Below are 20,745 nucleotides of genomic sequence, written 5' to 3'. Positions count from 1 at the left end.
ACCACCAAAAGAAAGCTCTGTTTGTGGGGAAAAAAAGGACGTCAATTTCGTTTGGGTACGGCGTCGCACGACCGCGCAATTGTCATTTAAAGTCGCACAGCGCCGAATCGCAAAAAGTGGCCCAGACGTAAGACAGCAAAATGCTCTGGTGGTAAAGTGGTTAACTCTGCATGTAACATAAATACAAACAAAACACCTATCCTGTATGATTATTATATACTGTCAATGTTTCCCAGATACATAGTACAGTACACAAGCGGTTGAATGTATAACTGACTCCTCTGTGTAAACATACAAACCTTCCATCGTGTAACTGACGAACTGACCAGATGGTGTGTGAGAGACCGGATGCACATGCGCAGAAGGTGGCGGCGGAGAGACGCTCGAGAAGAAGCGTGTGGGGAAGGATATCAAGCTGTGATTGGCTGGTTAGGTGACGCTGCACATGCGCTGTGCAGCTGAGGGAAGATGGCAGCCTCTGGGAAAGCTGCCCTTACGAGAACAGTCGGGGCTGTAAAGCCAATTCTCAGCAGAGACCTGGGAGAAGCCAAACGGAGGGTGCGGGACCTGTACCGAGCCTGGTACCGGGAGGTGCCCAATACAGGTGAGTGTGGCAAAAGAGGAGAGCTCCTCTGTTCCCTCCGACCTTGCTGGACGGTCACCTTGTGTGATCTCTCTCCTTCCTGGAGAGGGAGGTATCGCCTTATGTACTATCACTTATCACAGGCTGCATCCCATACTGGGTAGAAGGACCTGCATCACATATCTGTACCCGACTGCACGCCAGGAATCATTTATTTTCATGTTTTAAGTTGTTTCTAATTACCTAGCTCCCCTTTACAGCATTTCATATTGTGCAAAAAATATATAAATCAGCGCAAGTAATAGATATTGTGCCTAAAACCACCAGAATCTTCTATATGTTGTGAAGGCAGAGACCCCTGAGAATACAGATCTAGTGCTGGAAAACTTTTATCATAGCTGTTTGTCAAACGCACACTTTCAGGAAAAGTAGAATCCGTTTTAGTACAATCAATATAATCCCCCCCCCCCCCCCCCAATTTGTTGGTAAAATATAAAAGATGAGGTTGTGTCGAGCAGGGTGAAATTGATTTAAAGCGGAGTTCCAGCCTAACACACTCACCTGTCCAGCGATGCGACCGCCCGAAGCCTCGCTCTTCTCCCTCCTGCTCTCCGGCGCCGGCATCACTGGTGTGGGCACCCGGCTGTGACAGTTTGCGGCTCCACAGCCGGGTACTCACTGCACATGTGCAAGTCGCGCTACGCGTCATGATTGGCCAGCAATCTTCTGGGACCTCTGACATGTCCCAGAAGATTGCAGGGAGGGAGGGGGAGAGGAGAACTTCCCGCTCAGGGTGCCGCGGCCCTCCGAGCGGAAGTGGAAGCGGGTACCTGTCAAAACTAGGTACCCGCTCCCCCCCCCAAAAAAATGACATGCCAAATGTGGCATGTCAGGGGGTTAGCACTACCTAAAGCGGAAGTTCCACTTTTGTGTGGAACTCCGCTTTTAAATCACTAGTAAAAGGCTTGATTTAAATCCATCATTTTTAAAGAGCAACTGTCATCTCTGCCCCGCAGCTGCTTCTCCTCTGACCCGCTGTTGATTTACCAACAGTCCCATTTACTTTACCCACTTCTGGACCGGAAGGTTTGACCCCCTTAATGACCAGGCCATTTTTTGCGATACGGCACTGCATTATTTTAACTGACAATTGCGCGGTCGTGCAACGCTAAAGTTGATATCCATCCCCCCCCCCACACACACACACAAATAGAGCTTTCTTTTGGTGGTATTTGATCACCTGTGCGATTTTTTTTTTTTTTCTGCGCAATAAACAAAAAAAGAGCGACAATTCTGAAAAAAAAAAATCTATTTTTTTACTTTCTGCTATATAACATTCCCAATAAGAAAAAATATAAAAATCATTTTTTATTTATCATTTTTGGCCGATATGTATTCTGCTTCATATTTTTGGTAAAAAATAAAAAACAAAGTTATTGCGTCTACAAACTAGGAGAAGATTTGTCTTTTTTTATTTACTTACTATGTTATTTAATTTTTTACGAGTAATGGGGGCGATCAGCGTGTGTTTTTTTTTTTTTTTTTTTTTTTTTTTTTTTGCAGGACTACGACATTGCGGCGGACAGATTGAACACCTAACTGACATTTTTGACAATTATGGGGGGACCAGTGACCTTACTACAGTAGTCAGTGCTAAAAATATGCACTGTTACTGTACTAATGACACTGGCAGGGAAGGGGTTAAAACGAGGGGCGATGAAAGAGTTAAATGTGTCCCTAGGGGGTGCTTTCCAACTGTGTTGGGATGGGCTGGCTGTGCGAACACAGAGACCTGTGTTCCTAAATAGGAAGAACACTGGATCCCTGTGTTCGTAACTGATAGAACAGCAGACCGCCATTCTGTCTCCACAGGGAGCGATCGGGGGTGCCCGGAGGCTACCGCTGATCAGCTTCCCCTGTGGCGAATGTGTGCGCACCTCCGCTAACGGTTTGCGAGGCGACGTACAGGTACATAGTTTCACAGGACAAAGCCAACCTGCCGCTGTAAAAGGAAGGCGGCTGGTCGGCAAGTGGTTAATGGGACGGCTGGTGATGCGGCAGTGACACAAGGTGAGGGATGTAGCGGCAGCGGATGAGTGGATGCCAGCTAACAGGCACTGCCATGATAGATCTGAAATGACAGGTGCTCTTTAAATGTAAGGACTCATTCTTGCTGGTAGTTAGTGTGAAATTGGGTGAATGCATTAATACAGTGCATGTTATCTCTGCTTGCAGAGCTTGGATTCATTGAATGAGTTTACCAAAAATGTAAATATTGGAGAATTAACAGCCTCGTGCTACATAACTAAGCTCCATTTCATGCTAAATAAACTAAATGATCAATGTATCCTAAATAGAAAACTATCTTTAGATAGATTTTTTTTTTTTTACTCCAAAAACCGTGCCCCCCCCCCCAACCTGGCTTTAAGTAAATAATAAATCTGACAAGTCTTTAAATTGCACACGACCGTGAAATTGCAAAGCACTATGGTACTTAAAATTCTCCATAAGTTACATTTTAGCCAGTTGCTGACCGTCCAATAGCAGTTCTACTGCTACAAGGCAGGCTGCACTGCAGAGGATCACGTATATATTCATGCTCCTGCTCTTCTGGGTATCAGGCGCAAATGCCTACCGCCGCAGGCTCGCTCCTGCTGCGATTCTACACAGCGGGAACTGATCAGGTTCACCAGCACCCGCTGATTGTTCTGTACACAGGCTGAACGGCATTCTGTCAGTAGGGAAGGCATGGAACCTGTGTTCCTGCAAAGCAGAGACATGGATCAATGCCTTCCCCTAGTAAAAGCCCCTCCCACACTGTTAGAAAACAGTAGTTAGGCCCCTTTCACACACGGTAGTCCATCGGCGGACTCCATTTTTCTCAGCGGGGGATCGATCCGCCGTTCCCCCGCTGAGCAGGCGGATGGCAACTGTGTCTCCGCGCTGTGTGCGATGTGATGGAGAGGGCACTGGCAGGCTCCCTGAGCCCTGATTGCCATCCCTGGTGGCCATGGTGGGCATCCCTGGGGTCATGGGTGGGCATCCCTCGTGGTTCTAGTGGCACCCCCCCCCCCCAAGGATCTGCACTGGTAATCAATGCTCTGATTACCAGCACAGACCCCCCCCCCCCCCCCCTCCTGTCAGGAGAGCCGCAGATAGTCTCTCCTCTACTTGTGCTTGTCACAAAATACTTCCTATTTACTATGTGACCAGCTGTGATTGGACACAGCTGGTCACATGGTAAAGAGCCTACATCAGAGCGCATTATCCTGCCGCCATCATATGACGTCCAGTCAGGATAATGTAACCACCTTCCCACCGTCATTTGCCTATAGGGTGGATGGGAAGTGGTTAAAGTATAGAGGAGGGAATTGGGGTCTTGTAGACCCCCAGATCCCACCATAAAAAGTAGCTGCCACATGTCTATTGCTGTCAGAAGGATTTTTACATTCCTCGTGACCAGGGCAGCCATCAGAAATTTTGGGGCCCCTTACACAGCTTTGGGCCAGGGCCCCCAGGCCTGACCACCAACATTTCCCAAGGCCCGCCCACTGGCTGTCCCACCAAATCTTTCAGTGAACCCACTTTTATTTTCCCACCTTTACAACTTAAAGAGGAAGTAAACCCTCCTCTGACACTTTTACCTATAGGTAAGCCTATGATAAGACTTACCTATAGGTACTGTAAATATCTCCTAAACATGTACCGTTTAGGGGATATTTTTCCTTACATGCAGCCAGTGATGTCACTGGCTCATGCACCTTCAGAGCCCTGTGCCGTGACCGTCGGCTCCCTCACGCATGCGCGGGAGTGATGTAATCGCGGGTCCAGCCAATCAGATGGCCGGATGCCGCGAACCCGGAAGAAGGATGACGGAACATGTCACCCATGGGAGAAGTGAGCGGTCGGCGCTTCGGGGCTTTGTTCTCAGGTAAGTATTTCATAATGAGCTAGTATGCGATGCACACTAGCTCATTATGTGTTTGTCTTTCAGGTGTACTTTAAAAAAAATAAAAAAATTCTGAGGTTTACAACCTCTCTAAAGAGGAGCTCCAGGCTCCCCCCAAAGAAAAAAAAAAGTCAGCAGCTACAAATACTGTAGCTGCTGACTTTGAATTTAAAGACACTTACCTGTCCAGGGATCCTCCAATGTCCTCACCCAAGCCGATGTTGGACATTTTGAAGGCTTTGTGTGTATTAATGACATAGTAGGAGTTCTTGCGTTGTTCTATAAAGTTTCCTCAGATAATTTTGCTGTCAGTCGGAGGATCCTGTGAGGAAGGACACACACACCTCTCCTCATAGACAGCATCTGTCACCTCAAGCGCAGCCTCCATCCCTTATTTTACCTCAAAGGTAGCCTCCATCTCCTCACACACAGTCTCCTCTCCCCGTCAGAACTTTTCCCTGCCATCTCTGAGAAGGGTTGCTGCTCTCACATCAGACATACTTCAAGAGATGATCAGAGACTGCATCTATATTACAGGAGATGATCAGACTGGAGAAACGCACTATAGGAGACAGTCAGAGACTGCACATATACTACAGGAGACGGTCAGAGACTGCACATATACTACAGGAGATGGTCAGAGACTGCAGACCTACTACAGGAGACGGTCAGAGACTGCAGACCTACTACAGGAGACGGTCAGAGACTGCAGACCTACTACAGGAGACGGTCAGAGACTGCAGACCTACTACAGGAGACGGTCAGAGACTGCAGACCTACTACAGGAGACGGTCAGAGACTGCAGACCTACTACAGGAGACGGTCAGAGACTGCAGACCTACTACAGGAGACGGTCAGAGACTGCAGACCTACTACAGGAGACGGTCAGAGACTGCAGACCTACTACAGGAGATGGTCAGAGACTGCAGACCTACTACAGGAGACGGTCAGAGACTGCAGACCTACTACAGGAGACGGTCAGAGACTGCAGACCTACTACAGGAGACGGTCAGAGACTGCACATATACTACAGGAGACGGTCAGAGACTGCACATATACTACAGGAGATGGTCAAAGACTGCAGACCTACTACAGGAGACGGTCAGAGACTGCACATATACTACAGGAGACGGTCAGAGACTGCAGACCTACTACAGGAGACGGTCAGAGACTGCAGACCTACTACAGGAGACGGTCAGAGACTGCAGACCTACTACAGGAGACGGTCAGAGACTGCAGACCTACTACAGGAGACGGTCAGAGACTGCAGACCTACTACAGGAGACGGTCAGAGACTGCACATATACAACAGGAGACGGTCAGAGACTGCACATATACTACAGGAGACGGTCAGAGACTGCACATATACTACAGGAGACGGTCAGAGACTGCACATATACTACAGGAGACGGTCAGAGACTGCACATATACTACAGGAGACGGTCAGAGACTGCAGATATACTACAGGAGACGGTCAGTGACTGCAGACCTACTACAGGAGACGGTCAGAGACTGCAGACCTACTACAGGAGACGGTCAGAGACTGCAGACCTACTACAGGAGACGGTCAGAGACTGCACATATACAACAGGAGACGGTCAGAGACTGCACATATACTACAGGAGACGGTCAGAGACTGCACATATACTACAGGAGACGGTCAGAGACTGCACATATACTACAGGAGACGGTCAGAGACTGCACATATACTACAGGAGACGGTCAGAGACTGCACATATACTACAGGAGACGGTCAGAGACTGCAGACCTACTACAGGAGACGGTCAGAGACTGCAGACCTACTACAGGAGACGGTCAGAGACTGCAGACCTACTACAGGAGACGGTCAGAGACTGCAGACCTACTACAGGAGACGGTCAGAGACTGCAGACCTACTACAGGAGACGGTCAGAGACTGCAGACCTACTACAGGAGACGGTCAGAGACTGCAGACCTACTACAGGAGACGGTCAGAGACTGCACATATACTACAGGAGACGGTCAGCAGGTAAGTATGGTATCTTTTTTATCTATTTTAAAGAACAAAAAAAATACCCTTTAGTATCACTTCAAATCATTCACAAATCATTGGTGAGTCTTTTGGCAGCAACTTCACTGTAAAAAAAAAAAAAAGGAAAAGAAAAAAAAAAGAAGGCATTCCAATAAGCAACAAGTATACAGCTTCTAGATAAGTAGATGTCTCCAGAGGAAATCTAAGGAAGAAACTAGACACAACAAAAGGAGTGCAGCCTCAATGTGCACACAGTACACACTGAATGGGTGCAGCAGAGGTGGGGGATGTTCCACTTCTATGCACTTACCAGTCACATACATAAGGATGACAGGCTGGTCTCTCCTGGTGTACACCTCCAGAGCACTGTCTTGTACCATCCCTCTCATCACCCCTCCCCCAGCTCAGTGCCTGAAACAGCTTCTGTGCCTCATCTCGGGATGCGATAACTGCTGCAGCTGTGCTTTTATCAGTATTTACCGGGAGACTGGATGAACGGTCAGAACAGACTCCAGGTCGGGACAGCAGCCACTAGTTCTAGCGCTGGTAAATGCAGCACTAGAGGCTGTCGGGGCCTCCCTGCACCTGATTGGTTGTTAGGACGCTAGCAACCAATAGTCCTCACACACAGGTGGACAACGGGGCGGGAGCTAGGGCATTGGGAAAACCTATGGGGAAGCCAGCTCTGTGATGTTTGTGTCCTTTGAGTGCCGAATGGTCCGTTTGCTCCTGGCAGCAGCAACTTGGTCTCCTTGGAAGGTAAGAATTCCACGCAAATGGATGTAGTTACGCTAATTTAATGGCTGCAGCCTACCCCAAAATATAGATAAACTATATCTGAAAAGTAGGGATAGGTGGGGTATATTGGCGCTGCCTGTACGGATATTGAGTGTATGGGAGAAAAGTGACTGGCAGTATATGAAAAAATAACGTTGGATTGGGTCAATCAATGGTATAAATAAATAAGAGGAAAAATAGGTCCTTATAAACACCGAAAAGTGCCCAACAATGGGACAAATAAATATATCACAGAGAGCACTGATAAAAATTGGTGTTCGATAAGTTAAATAAGATATATCTTAAATGAATCTAAAACCATATTGACAATGCATATAATAACAAGTGAAAATTGGTGTTTAAATGAGTTGATAAAATGAATCTAAAACAATGTTGACAGTGTATATATAATAACAAGTGAATGGTGTGTAAAAATTGATAAAGGTGACTGGTGCAATAAATAATATAGCCACTAGATGCCAGTGTGGTATATAAAATTGTAAAAGGATATCCAAGTGGTATAACTAATATATAATGTGCAAGTGACAGGAAAATAGTGCTGAGTGAAAAAAATTCCTCATGAAGGTAGATATTCCAGAGAAAATGAGAAATATAAAATATGTGTATGGATATCCTAGTGAAAAATTAAAATAAATTTGATATAAACGACTCTAGTAAATGGTGCCACATAAATAATCTCATAAGAAGTTCAAACTGTGAATTAGTGAAATAAATATAAATAAATTGAATTAGTGCCAACTAATAAATCTAGTTGTTGGTATATATCTCATAAAGGAAAGTCCATAAATTGTAATCAATGTGATGGTCTTCCTGAAAAGTGCAGCAGTAGCAGATATTAAGGTGCCAAATAGATATTTAAGGAAGGAGTGAGTCCCAGTGCTGGATCCTAGATGTGGGTGCCGGGTAAGAAAAATCCGTGCTGCCCTCTCAATCAAGCCCGCACTCACCAGAGAGCGGCACCCCTACAGGGGTAACCAGCGTTGGTTATATGGGGTAAAGACCTCCGATGTCTCTCAGTAAATCTCTCCAATCCTCCTGGGTATAACTCACTTTCTCCCTCTTAGGTAATATTAGGCAAGCAATGTACAATACAGGGTAACTTTAAGGCAATTCTCCAAGGTGTGGTAAAAACGGTATCCAGGGTAGGGTATGCAGATAAGAAAACACTAATATAGTGACGTACCGTTTGGAAATTCCATTTATTTAGTAAAAACACCAATATTACTCACATTTAAAAGCAAGGTATAGCGTCCGTAGGTGTGTAGGGACCGCAAACCCCTCGTGTAGCGGTGCTTCCGGGACGCCGTGCGTTTCACCGGCCAGATGTGCGACTCACAGGGCGGAACTGACGTGTCTACGTGTTTCGTCATCAAAATGACGTCATCATATATTTATGTTTGGGGGTTCTAAGTAATTTTCTAGCCAAAAAAACTGATTGTTACATGTAAACAAAGTGCCAGAAAAAGCCTGGGGGTCAAGTGGTAATGCAGTTCATCCAGTTTTGTTCCTTGTGTTTTTCTTTTTTCCCCTCAAAGGATAACTGAGGTGGATGGTAAATTTTCCTTCTGTCATTATTTTTAATTGTGAACCCCTCCAGTGCTAGGTGTTTGACCAAAGGCTAAGCTGGACTTTCACCAGTAGAATTTGGTTTGGATGAGCAAGTATAAAGAATCACTTGTCCGACCATGTGATGGTGCCTTCATGGACTTGACTAATTTTAAGTGACTTTTCATTCGAGCACAGTGTCAATTTTTGTTGAACTTAATGTTCTACTTTTGGATTAACTTGACAAGTACATGCGCAGAAGATTTGTTGTGATTTTTCTCAATTGTGAATCTAACAAACTAGAAATGCGTTTGTTTCCATTTAGATATGACACATTTTTCCACTTTTGTCCTTTGTGGGGATTTATTTTTTCCCTGATTTTGCTCTTGTTGAAACCGATTGTTTAATCGCCCCCTTTAACTTTGATAATTGAAGAAACGGTCTGAAAATTACATCTTTTGAGTGACATTCTACAGGTGTAAGACCAGCTTAACACATTAATCATATGGTCTGCTTATGGATTCTTGGGGACTGCTATTCTGTTAGAAGAGAGAAACTATCTCCTCTAGTGGAATTTTTAGATTTAACTTTCCTCGGAGACTCTGGCCAATGATTAGTTCACATAACTGGCACACAGAGAGTTGAAATTGGAGGAGTAAGAGGATTTACTATGTCTTGATTCTTATTTACTGTCACTGAGGGGGGCCTAATGTTATAAAGGAAGGTTTACTATGCAGTATTAGACCTGCTTGTCATCTTTATCTCTCACTTTTGCCCTGTGAAACATTGCATGTGACCACTTCTATATGTAAATCTTTTTTAATTTTCTTCTTCCAGTACATGTTTATCAGCTGGATATCAGTGTGAAGCAAGGACAGGACAAGGTGCGAGAGCTGTTTCAGAAGAATGCACATGTCACAGACCCAAGAGTGATTGATTTACTTGTAATCAAGGTAAAGTGTTATTTTATTCTTATACTCCTGATCGTATTCTAAGCTTTAAGGTGGATCTGCTTTTTATACTTTCCACCTAGTGAACTTTTATTTAGTAAGGTTATATACACATAGATACTTTTACATTAATGCTAAGCATTCTTCCATGCAGGCTGAGTGCCCGAGGAGCCATTTCAAATGAGCACTCCAACCACCTTTCAGAAAATCTGTTAAGTTGATCTAACACTGAACCCCCCCCCCCCCTCGCCACTCCCCCAGAGCCTAATTTATTCACTCCTGCGATCCTGAGCTGTAAAGACTCCCACAAACCGCTCCAACGGTTGGGGCATTTGAAATCCCCTCTGCTTTCTCTCCACCTAGTACTGCCATTATGGAGCAGACAGTTTCTAATTGGTCAGCGCACTACAGTAGGGAGCGGGTCGGGGTCAGAGGAAGGGGTCTGGTGGTAGATCACCTTTTACAGATTTTCTGTAAAGGTTAACTTACATTTTAAGCACAGATGAGCGAAGCAAGGTCTTCATTTAGCGATTGTACTGAGACATCCAGGGATGCTTGGTAGGCAACTGGAATTAGTATTTGGATGGTCACGTAAGGTGCCTATATTAGCAAACCCCAGATATTTTCCTTTCTTTTAGAACCTCACTTCCTAGACATTCTCTTTGCCCTTTTATTGCTGTTGGTTGTAAACCAGCTCATGGCCGCAGTAGCAGCAACAAATTTGTTTACATTTATAAGCGCCAATGTTGAAGTGATTGGAATTTGCTATAAGTTGCCCTCAAAAACCCTTCACCTTGGTTCCTGGGCTCACTTGTTTTTCCTGTATTCGCTTGTTCCCTGATCTCCTTTGCAATTCCTTAACCTAAAACCACTCAGTCTTGAGTTTCTCAAGACTGCAGAGTGCGGACTTTGTCGCTGATCTGCTTGTAATCAACAGTTCACACAAGGAAACCCACAAACATCAACAAAAGGATGGTCAATATCAGACTGGTGGGCAGTTATGCAAAAAAAGGGACAGTACTTCATTAGATCTATGGATATTTTTGTTAAATGTAAAAAGCAAATCTCCCTGCATGGTTTCTCTACAAGAATATCACCCTTCTCTATAGATCTGGTGTTTTTGCCTGCAAAAATTTGGAAAAAGGTCAACAATTTCCAGGGGTGTACTTATTTTTTTTTTTTTTTACATTACTGCAAATAAAAAAATAAAAAATTACCCATGCACATACTTTCAGTTAGGAAACGTTTGTACGTAAACTCTGTTGTGTTCAGAGATACCCAATGTGTTGCACAATTAAAGTGTTGGGGATAGTAGTAGGATTATCCTTTTTAGAATTCATACTTAAGTAAATGAGCTATATAAGTTTTTAAAGTGTTGTCTAGTGACCATTTTGCGCAATGTAGTGCACACACAATTTTAAGGCTTTGCATATTTAGTATCAACTTCACACAAACTCATCTTTTTATATTTAATATAAAATTTGTAGATCAGATTGTGTTTGCACAATTGTGTATAAAATCTGTTTCATTTTACTACATGCAAACGTCGTACAACATAATTTGCTTGTTATGGGGGCACTTGTGTGTTTACTCGTTCCTAAGGTGGCTCTCTGTGTCAAGCAGGATGTTCAAATCTTAAAAGGGTGCAAGTGCTTCTTTGCTGCATATAAGCAAACCATGGCTCCCCTCCATAAATACAGTGGAGGAGGTAGCACAGCCACCCAGGGACAGTAAATGGGGGAAACCACTCAGTGTGAACCTAGGCTAAATGTTATTTCTCTTTCGTTCATTGACGGACACGGCTCCTGTCATTCTTGACTATTGGGTTATACTGCCCCCTACAGGAGTAGGACACTAGGGAGAAAAAACTTCTGGCTACACCCATGGGCAGTCCCAGGGGGTATACTCCCTCTCCCTGCTATAGTCACCCAGTTGTTTTTTTTTTTTTTTTCTTCTACCTAGTCAGGAGAGGGGACCTAGTTCCTTGCTGGTAACTTTGGTCCTGGCAAAAAATTTTATATAGCAATTTTTTTCCTTCTGGATTCTTCCTGTGAGATCTACTATCAACTGCCAGACTAGGCAATGGGCTGGATAATCTAGATCGAGTGGTCATCCCAGTCTGGCCAGCGAGCCTGCACAGACCTCAGCTTTGCCATAGGTCGACGTCAACATAGTCCAACTGAACGGGGGCTGGCCCTCTGAGTTAAACGTCTCCCAAGGTCGCATAAGACCTGGCCTCGTCCTAAATTGCAGTGTTCATCCTGGCTGACGGCCCCCCCATTTCAGTGAAGAGGAGGATCTGTCTGGAGCGGTGCCCACCTGATTCCTGGTATGGTGAGTAGCTATCCCCCCTCTACTCCTGGAGGTTTTTGGGGTGGACGTGGGCCCCTCCTTGGGATGGTGGGATTCCCAGGTTCCCCTCCTCCCCGCAGGCACCCCCCTTGTCAAGTCCTTCATCCTGCCCTCCCCCCTCCACATACGCTGGGGATGTATTTTTTTTGGGTGATCTGGCCACCTTTCTGGGGTGGGGGCAGGGCGCTAATGGCAATGGAGGCCGGGAGGGTGCGTGGCCGGACGATCGATTGTGCGGGGGGTGGGGGTTGTACCTGGTGCGGGCTCCTGCCAGGGCCCCCCCATCCTGCCTGGATCTGTCCTGAGGCCTGGTCCCCCTTTTCTGGTTCCCTGTATGCCTCGTGGTGCCGCCATTTTGTTGTAGCCTGTATGTTCCTATACACGGTGGCCATGTTTGTGTAGGCCGACGGCCATTTTCTTGTGATTTACCATTGCAAATAGCGACCATGACAGTGAAGCCCTGTGGGCGGCGATTTCGGCGGTGGGAGCCCCTCCTTATCCCCTGGTGTAGACTCCTGGATCATTTAGCTTCGTGATCGCAGCACATGCAGTGCAGAATTTCCTGGTGCTTGCAGGTGCCTGTGTCGGCAGGTGGTGAGTCTGGTGGGGTCCTCTCCCTCTCTGCTGAGGATCACTCTGTGCCTTTTGCTTGGTGGTGGTTGTCCCTTAGGAGGTGTTACACTTTTTATGGGGTGTCTACCTTTTGAGGCCATTCCATTTGCGCAGTTCTATTCGAGGTCCCTGACCAAATGGGACAAGACTCAGCAGTCTCTGGTAATCAGATCCGGCTGAGTCGGGGAACAAAGGAGTCCCTGATATGGTGGCTTGGCTCTCCGGTGCTTTGGCTGGGAAAATCCTTCCTCCCCTTGTATTGGACAGTGGTCACCACGGATGCCAGCCTATCTGGCTGGGGAGGCGTCCTCAGCAAGCATTCTGCTCAGGGCATCTGGATGTTGGAAGAGTCCAGACTACCGTTTTAATGTCCTGGAACTCCTAGCGATCAGACTGTATGGATCATTGTACGGATCGTTTTCAGGGCTGCCCTGTGTGCATTCAATCGGACAATGCCAAGACTTCTACAAAGTATCGAAGCAGAAGGGATTCCGGTCATCTTAGTGGCTTGGTACGGTCAGACATTCATCCTGTTCCTCCTTGCACAAAGGAGCAGATACCAGTCCTGCTGATAGGTTAAAGGACCTTTTTTATGGTCAGCAGGTTATAGAAGGACCTTCTACGGTAACTGCCTGTCTTCTGGAATCTCCCCTACGCTCTTGACTGTGCTGGGAGACACAGCAAAACTTCGGCCTGGCAATGGCACTTATTGTTTTGCCATCCTGAAGGACCTGGACTACCTGTGCAACCACTATAGGTTCCAGGTATCGCCTCATGCTACGTGTAGTGACACTGACCCAAGCCAAATACAAAACTAGTGAAAAACAGAAAAGAGGAGTATGGAATAAAAAAAAGTCAGTGGCCTCCACATGTAAAACCATTCCTGGTTTGGAGGTCCTCTCATTGTTGCCCATCTAGTGCACCTGTTAATCATTTTCAGCTGCTTTGGTGTTAATGAAATTAACAACCCCCTCTGCTACTTAACTGACCAGATCAATATCCCAGGAGTTTAACTGATTTGTTGCTATACAGGTCCATCTCAAAAAATTTGCATATTGTGATATGATAAAGTTCATTATTTTCTGTAATGTACTGATAAACATTAGACTTTCATATATTTTAGATTCGTTACACACAACTGAAGTAGTGCAAGCCTTTTATTGTTTTAATATTGATGATTTTGGCATACAGCTCATGAAAACCCAAAATTCCTATCTCAAAAAATTAGCATATCATGAAAAGGTTCTCTAAACGAGCTATTAACCTAATCATCTGAATCAACTAATTAACTCTAAACACCTGCAAAAGATTCCTGAGGCTTTTAAAAACTCCCAGCCTGGTTCATTACTCAAAACCGCAATCATGGGTAAGACTACCGACCTGACTGCTGTCCAGAAGGCCATCATTGACACCCTCAAGCAAGAGGGTAAGACACAGAAGGAAATTTCTGAATGAATAGGCTGTTCCCAGAGTGCTGTATCAAGGCACCTCAGTGGGAAGTCTGTGGGAAGGAAAAAGTGTGGCATTAAACGCTGCACAACGAGAAGAGGTGACCGGACCCTGAGGAAGACTGGGGAAAGGGAAATGCCAAAATGCCTGAAGTCCAGTGTCAAGTACCCACAGTCAGTGATGGTCTGGGGTGCCATGTCAGCTGCTGGTGTTGGTCCACTGTGTTCTATCAAGGGCAGAGTCAATGCAGCTAGCTATCAGGAGATTTTGGAGCACTTCATGCTTCCATCTGCTGAAAAGCTTTATGGAGATGATTTCATTTTTCAGCACGACCTGGCACCTGCTCACAGTGCCAAAACCACTGGTAAATGGTTTACTGACCATGGTATTACTGTGCTCAATTGGCCTGCCAACTCTCCTGACCTGAACCCCATAGAGAATCTGTGGGATGTTGTGAAGAGAAAGTTGAGAGACGCAAGACCCAACACTCTGGATGAGCTCAAGGCCGCTAGCGAAGCATCCTGGGCCTACATAACGCCTCAGCAGTGCCACAGGCTGATTGCCTCCATGCCACGCCGCATTGAAGCAGTCATTTCTGCAAAATTCCCGACCAAGTATTGAGTGCATAACTGAACATAATTTTTTGAAGGTTGACTTTTTTTGTATTAAAAACACTTTTTTCTTTTATTGGTCGGATGAAATATGCTAATTTTTTGAGATGGGAATTTTGGGTTTTCATGAGCTGTATGCCAAAATCATCAATATTAAAACAATAAAAGGCTTGCACTACTTCAGTGTGTGTAATGAATCTAAAATATATGAAAGTCAAATGTTTATCAGTACATTACAGAAAATAATGAACTTTATCACAATATGCTAATTTTTTGAGAGGGACCTGTACTCTGATTGATTTAAAAAGTGTTCCTTTAAATTTTTTGAGTTTTGTGTGTGTGCATATATAATATAAATAAATTTTATATATATATATATATATATATATATATATATATATATATATATATATATATATATATATATATATATATATATATATTTATATATATATATATATATATATATACACACACACACACTACCGTTCAAAAGTTTGGGGTAACTTAGAAATGTTCTTATTTTTTAAAGAAAAGCACTGTTCATTAAAAAAAAAAAAAAAAAAAAACATTAAATTAATCAGAAATTCAGTCTACACATTGTTAATGTGGTAAATGACTATTCTAGCTGGAAATGGCTGATTTTTTTAATGGAATATCTACATTGGTGTACAGAGGCCCATTTCCAGCAACCATCACTCCTGTGTTCTAATGGTACATTGTGTTAGCTAATCGTGTTAAAAGGCTAATTGATAACAAAACTCTTGTGCAATTATGTTAGCACAGCTGAAAAATGTTGTGCTGATTAGAGAAGCTATAAAACTGGCCTTCCTTTGAGCTAGTTGAGTATCTTGAGCATCAGCATTTGTGGGTTCGATTATACTCTCAAAATGGCCAGAAAAAGAACTTTCTTCTGAAACTCGACAGTCTATTCTTGTTCTGAGAAATTAAGGCTATTCCATGTGAGAAATTGCCAAGACACTGAAGATTTCCTACAACGGTGTGTACTACTCCCTTCAGAGAACAGCACAAACGGGCTCTAACCAGAATAGAAAGAGAAGTGGGAGGCCCCAGTGCACAACTAAGCAAGTGGAAATTACAATAGTCTTTAGTTTGAGAAATAGACGCCTCACAGGTCCTCAACTGGCAGCTACATTAAATGGTACCCACAAAACTCCAGTCTCAACGTCCATAGTGAAGAGGGGACTCTGGGATGCTGGCCTTCTGGCAAACAAAAAGCCATATCTGAGCCTAACCAATAAAAGGAAAAGAAAACAGACATTGGACAGAGGATGGTTGGAAAAAAGTGTATGGACAGACGGATCTAAGTTCGAGTTGTTTGGATCACACAGAAGAACATTTGTGAGACGCAGAACAAGTGAACAGATGCTGGAGGAGTGCCTGACGTCATCTGTCAAGCATGGTGGAGGCAATGTGATGGTCTGGGGCTGCTTTGGTGCTGGTAAAGTGGGAGATTTGTACAAGGTAAAAGGGATTTTGAATAAGGAAAGCTATCCTTCCGTTTTGCAACGCCATGCCATACCCCGTGAACAGCGCTTGATTGGAGCCAATTTCCTCCTACAACAGGACAATGACCCAAAGCACATCTCCAAACTATGCAAGAACTATTTAGGGAAGAAGCAGTCAGCTGGTATACTTTCTGTAATGGAGTGGCCAGCGCAGTCCAGATCTCAACTCCTATTGAGCTGTTGTGGGAGCAACTTGACCGTATGGTACGTAAGAAGTGCCCATCACGCCAATCCAACTTGTGGGAGGTGCTTCAGGAAGCGTGGGGTGAAATTTCTTCAGATTACCTCAACAAATTGACAGAATGCCAAAGGTCTGCAAAGCTGTAATTGCTGCAAATAGAAAATTCTTTGATGAAAACAGTTTGAAGGTCAGAATTTATTATTTCAAATAAAAATCCTTATTTCTAACCTCGTCAACGTCTTTGACTATATTTTCAATTCATTTTGCAACTCATTTAATGAATAAAGTGTGAGTTTTCATGGAAAACCTAAAATTGCCTGGGTAACCCCAAACTCTGGAACGATAGTGTACGTACATGCACGCATGCATAGATTAATACAATTGATCCAGAGGAAGGCAAAACAAAAAACAATAAAGCATGATCCAATTTTCCTTCAGCAGGGGAATAAAATCCTTCCTCCTCTCCCAAATCTCCCAAGAAGCAATCGGCTATTCCCTAGATCAACTTTGCCTATAAACATTAGTATCCAGTTTTATTATGTGTATCTAGGAAAGAATCCTGGCCTTTCTTAAAACAGAATCTACTGAGGTGGCCAGAACCAGCTCTTGAGGGAGTCTGTTCCACATTTTCACAGCTCTTGCTGTGAAGAAGCCTTTCCATATTTGAAAATGAAATCTTTTTCCTACAGACGTAAAGAGTGCCTCCTCCTCCTCTGTGATGACCTTTTAAAGTGAATAAACTGGACGACTTATGTATTTACACATGTTGAACACCCCCCCCCCCCCCCCCACCCTCAAATCTCCTCTTCTCAAGTGATGATAAATTCAGTTCCTGTTTCCTCATAGCTGAGCTCCTCCATGCCTCTTATCAGTTTGGTTGCTCTTCTCTGCACTTTCTCCAGTTCCCCAATATCCTTTTTTGTGAACTGGTGCCCAAAACTGAACTGCATATTCCTGGTGAGGTCTTACTAATGATTTGTACAGGGGCAAAATTATATCTCTCTCTCTGAAGTCCATACCTCTCAATACAAAGGATTTTGCTCGCTTTGTAAACCGCAGCTTGGCATTGCATGCTATTATTAAGCTTATGATCTACCAGAACACTCAGATCCTTCTCTATGGATTCCCCCAGTTCTACTCCCCATAGTATATATGATGCATGCATGTTTTTAGCCCCCAAGTGTATAACGTTACATTTATCAACATTAAACCTCATTTGCCACATAGATATCCAACTAAACAGTGCATTGAGGTCAGCTTGTAAATTGAAGACATCTTGTAAGGACGTTATTCCACTGCAAAACTTGGTGTTATCTGCAAATACTGAAATGGCACTTTTATTTCCAGACCCCATATCATTTATAAATATGCTAAAAAGTATGCTAAAAAGTAAGAACACTGAACCTTGGGGTACACCTCTAATAACCTTAGACCATTCAGTCTCATAGCCAGTTTTCTACCAAACCTTTACCAAAGAAAACCGAAAGAGGGGTCTGATGTGCACAGAGGTGTGTGAAAGAGAGGTTCTGGGTGTGCACCTGAAGCATATTGAACTGTGGGAAGTAGGAGAGATTACTTCTAAACGGCTAAGCAGCATTAGCCCTATCGGGCTGTGCAGAGTGCAATTGAAGGACACAAAAACAGGATGGTAAGATTTGTTTTATCACATCCTAGTTTGTACAATCTTTCATAAGCTATTTATAACTTTAGCCTTCCAGAACATTTGTCAGCTTTCTGTAAACCATGCTTATCCTAGTCCATTTCCAGGGCAGCAACATTTCGAGAATGCACACTTTGATGCAGAAATTTCTCCTCCTGCTTCTGTCAAGTAGTACTGTCTGTGGCAATATAAATCCTGCTCTTGACTACTTTGTAACAGAATACTGGCATGAGCAATTAATGAAGGCTGACATTACTAAATTGATGTTTTGACTTCACTACTGTCGGAGCTGCTGACCCAGAACAAGTATAGGGGGGGGAAGTACACTTTTCTAACACTCTATAGCAAGTGTTTCTCAACCTTTTTTTTCAGTCAACGCACCCTTTAAAAATGATGGACAGTCTCGAGGCGCCCCATTCTAAAATGTAAAAACTATTCAAATAGTCTTAACATAATGCAGCAACATCCATGTCCAAGTAGGACACCCAAAGTTAGAAGTGATTTATTCTTCCAATGCAAATACACTTTTGTAAACTGGTACTGACTAGTATTTCAATGTCTCTCTTCTCTTCTCCCTCAGTTTTTCTGTATCGTTCAGCTAATGTGAGGGGAAGGGGAGGGTCAAACAAGGATGCTATGCAGGCAACTGACATACTCCTTATCAACTGATTATCCCAATGGTCATTAGGACGCCGGCAGTTAGAAGGTTGTAATTGTGCACAATGGAAATCTTTATTTGAAAACAATTTTTGGGCAATTTTTAGCCATTTTGCCAAGGCACCCCAGGGTGCCTGGGCACACTGGTTGAAAGGCTGCTCTATAGAACGCTTGTTCTGTGACTGAAGCCTATAGATGTAAAACAGCCAGGCATCTAGCATTTTATGGGAGGCCTATAATGGTAGACTTTCAGTCATGACAGTTGCTTTTAAACCTAACTCTAGTTTAACACCGCTCAATACATTGTAGGTGCATCAGAGTTGTGCAGAGTCTTACAGAGAGACTCTGAAAGCAGCCACTGCTTGAGTAGAAAAGAATGTCTTTTGCCAGCATGCTGCAGAGAAGGATTGTTGCTCTGTCTAGACACAGTAGTCTCTCTTGTTTTACAAAGCTCAAGCTTCCTTCAGTGAAATGATTTCAGACAAGCTAGCTTCTTACAAACTAGTAGAACCGTATATGATTCAAACCAGCAAACATTACTAGATACGATATTAATATAGAACTATAGGCTTTTTTTTTTTTCATTTTAAAAGAGTAAGGAAGGGTTTTAACCCCTGTCAATTATTTTTTTTATTTTTTTTCCATCCCATTGTAGAGATTTCTGTCCCATTGCTAAACAGGAAGTGGGAGGAAATCCCTGCTAATTAAGGAATATCCTCGGGGACCCCCAGGTCACTAGAACTAGTGTCCCCGTTGGAAGATATCACCTCTATTACTTTTCTGGGGACAACCTAAATTTGTGATCTTTCTTTTACTTTCAATGAAAATGGTAAACAGGACTAATGGAGAGGGTAAATCTCCCCAACGGGGGGGGCACAGACAGCAATAAAAACTGACAGGCGTTCTAATCCCTCTCCAAACTATCCAAAACAAAAGGAAATTTTGTCTTTAGTAATTTAAATGCTGTCCAAACTCTGGTATGTTGTTTTAATAAGCCTAATTTTTCAGTCACTTAAAATATATTCTCAGTGATAGAAGCAAGTGGTAAATGACTTCCAGCCTATGTATTCCTGTACTGTGCATTAATAAATCTGATGTCATCTATACATATACATTCACTAATCCTATTCTCAGAACCCCCTTTGCATAGCTTATGTTTTTGCAATGTATGTTATAAGATGTCTTTTTCTTGTTTGGTTTTATGCAATATTTCAAATAGTTATCTGTTTATTTTTAGGGTAAGATGGAATTGGAAGAGACAATAAAAGTTTGGAAGCAAAGGACCCATATTATGCGATATTTCCATGAAACGGAGAGTCCACGACCTAGTGACTTCCTCGGCAAATTTTATGCGGGTCAAGACTTTTAACCTTTTTTTTCTGCACCAATAAATTTATGCTCCAAATATTTGTTTTTTTGTATTATTTGTAAAATGTGTTACAAAATAAAAAGGAAATAGACTTAGGTCATTTGGTCTTGTTTAAAAGTAATGGTGAGTGTGAGAGGAGGTATGGAAACACAAAATCCCACAATACATTTCAGTGTGTGCATTTACTGTATGTGATTTTTAACCAAAAAGTTAGAACCTTACTTAGATTACAGTATATAAAGTAGCTTTAAATGAGCCAAATTATGAGAAGAGTTGCAGATGTAAAGAAATCGGTCCTCCACATTGATGGAGGCTACTATTGTCTCACAAGTTCCATGGTTACCCCAAGGCAGAGAAGCACCTGTTCAGCAGGGAGATGACTGCCTTATAACTAGTGTACAGCTTGTAAGATACAGGGGCAGCATTCATAAAACGGGTATTTAGTCTAATAGCAGATGACCTGCTCTAGGTGGAACTTAAAATCAATAG

General features: G+C 43.5%; 1 protein-coding gene across 1 annotated transcript; it reads left to right on the top strand.

Annotated features, from left to right (window-relative positions):
- Positions 1-431: 431 nt before the first annotated feature.
- Positions 432-20,294, top strand: NDUFA6 (NADH:ubiquinone oxidoreductase subunit A6). Its single transcript, XM_082266397.1, has 3 exons — positions 432-604; positions 9,724-9,839; positions 20,125-20,294. Exons 1-3 carry the CDS (start codon positions 469-471, stop codon positions 20,254-20,256), a joined length of 384 nt encoding a protein of 127 aa, XP_082122523.1. The 5' UTR covers positions 432-468; the 3' UTR covers positions 20,257-20,294.
- The last annotated feature ends 451 nt before the right edge of the window (positions 20,295-20,745 follow it).

The sequence above is a fragment of the Pelophylax lessonae genome, assembly GCF_965119305.1.
Source record: "Pelophylax lessonae genome assembly, chromosome: 8".
NCBI classification, from domain to species: domain Eukaryota; kingdom Metazoa; phylum Chordata; class Amphibia; order Anura; family Ranidae; genus Pelophylax; species Pelophylax lessonae.
Note: the sequence above shows the minus strand (reverse complement) of the source record. Positions and strands in the feature narration are given on the sequence as shown.

What these genes read in the sequence shown, in the direction of transcription:
- NDUFA6 (XM_082266397.1), top strand. Translation starts at nt 469, where the DNA reads ATGGCAGCCTCTGGGAAAGCTGCCCTTACGAGAACAGTCGGGGCTGTA. An exon ending in CCGGGAGGTGCCCAATACAG is followed by an intron (nt 605 to 9,723) that starts GTGAGTGTGGCA and finishes TTCTTCTTCCAG; the next exon opens with TACATGTTTATCAGCTGGAT. An exon ending in TTGATTTACTTGTAATCAAG is followed by an intron (nt 9,840 to 20,124) that starts GTAAAGTGTTAT and finishes GTTTATTTTTAG; the next exon opens with GGTAAGATGGAATTGGAAGA.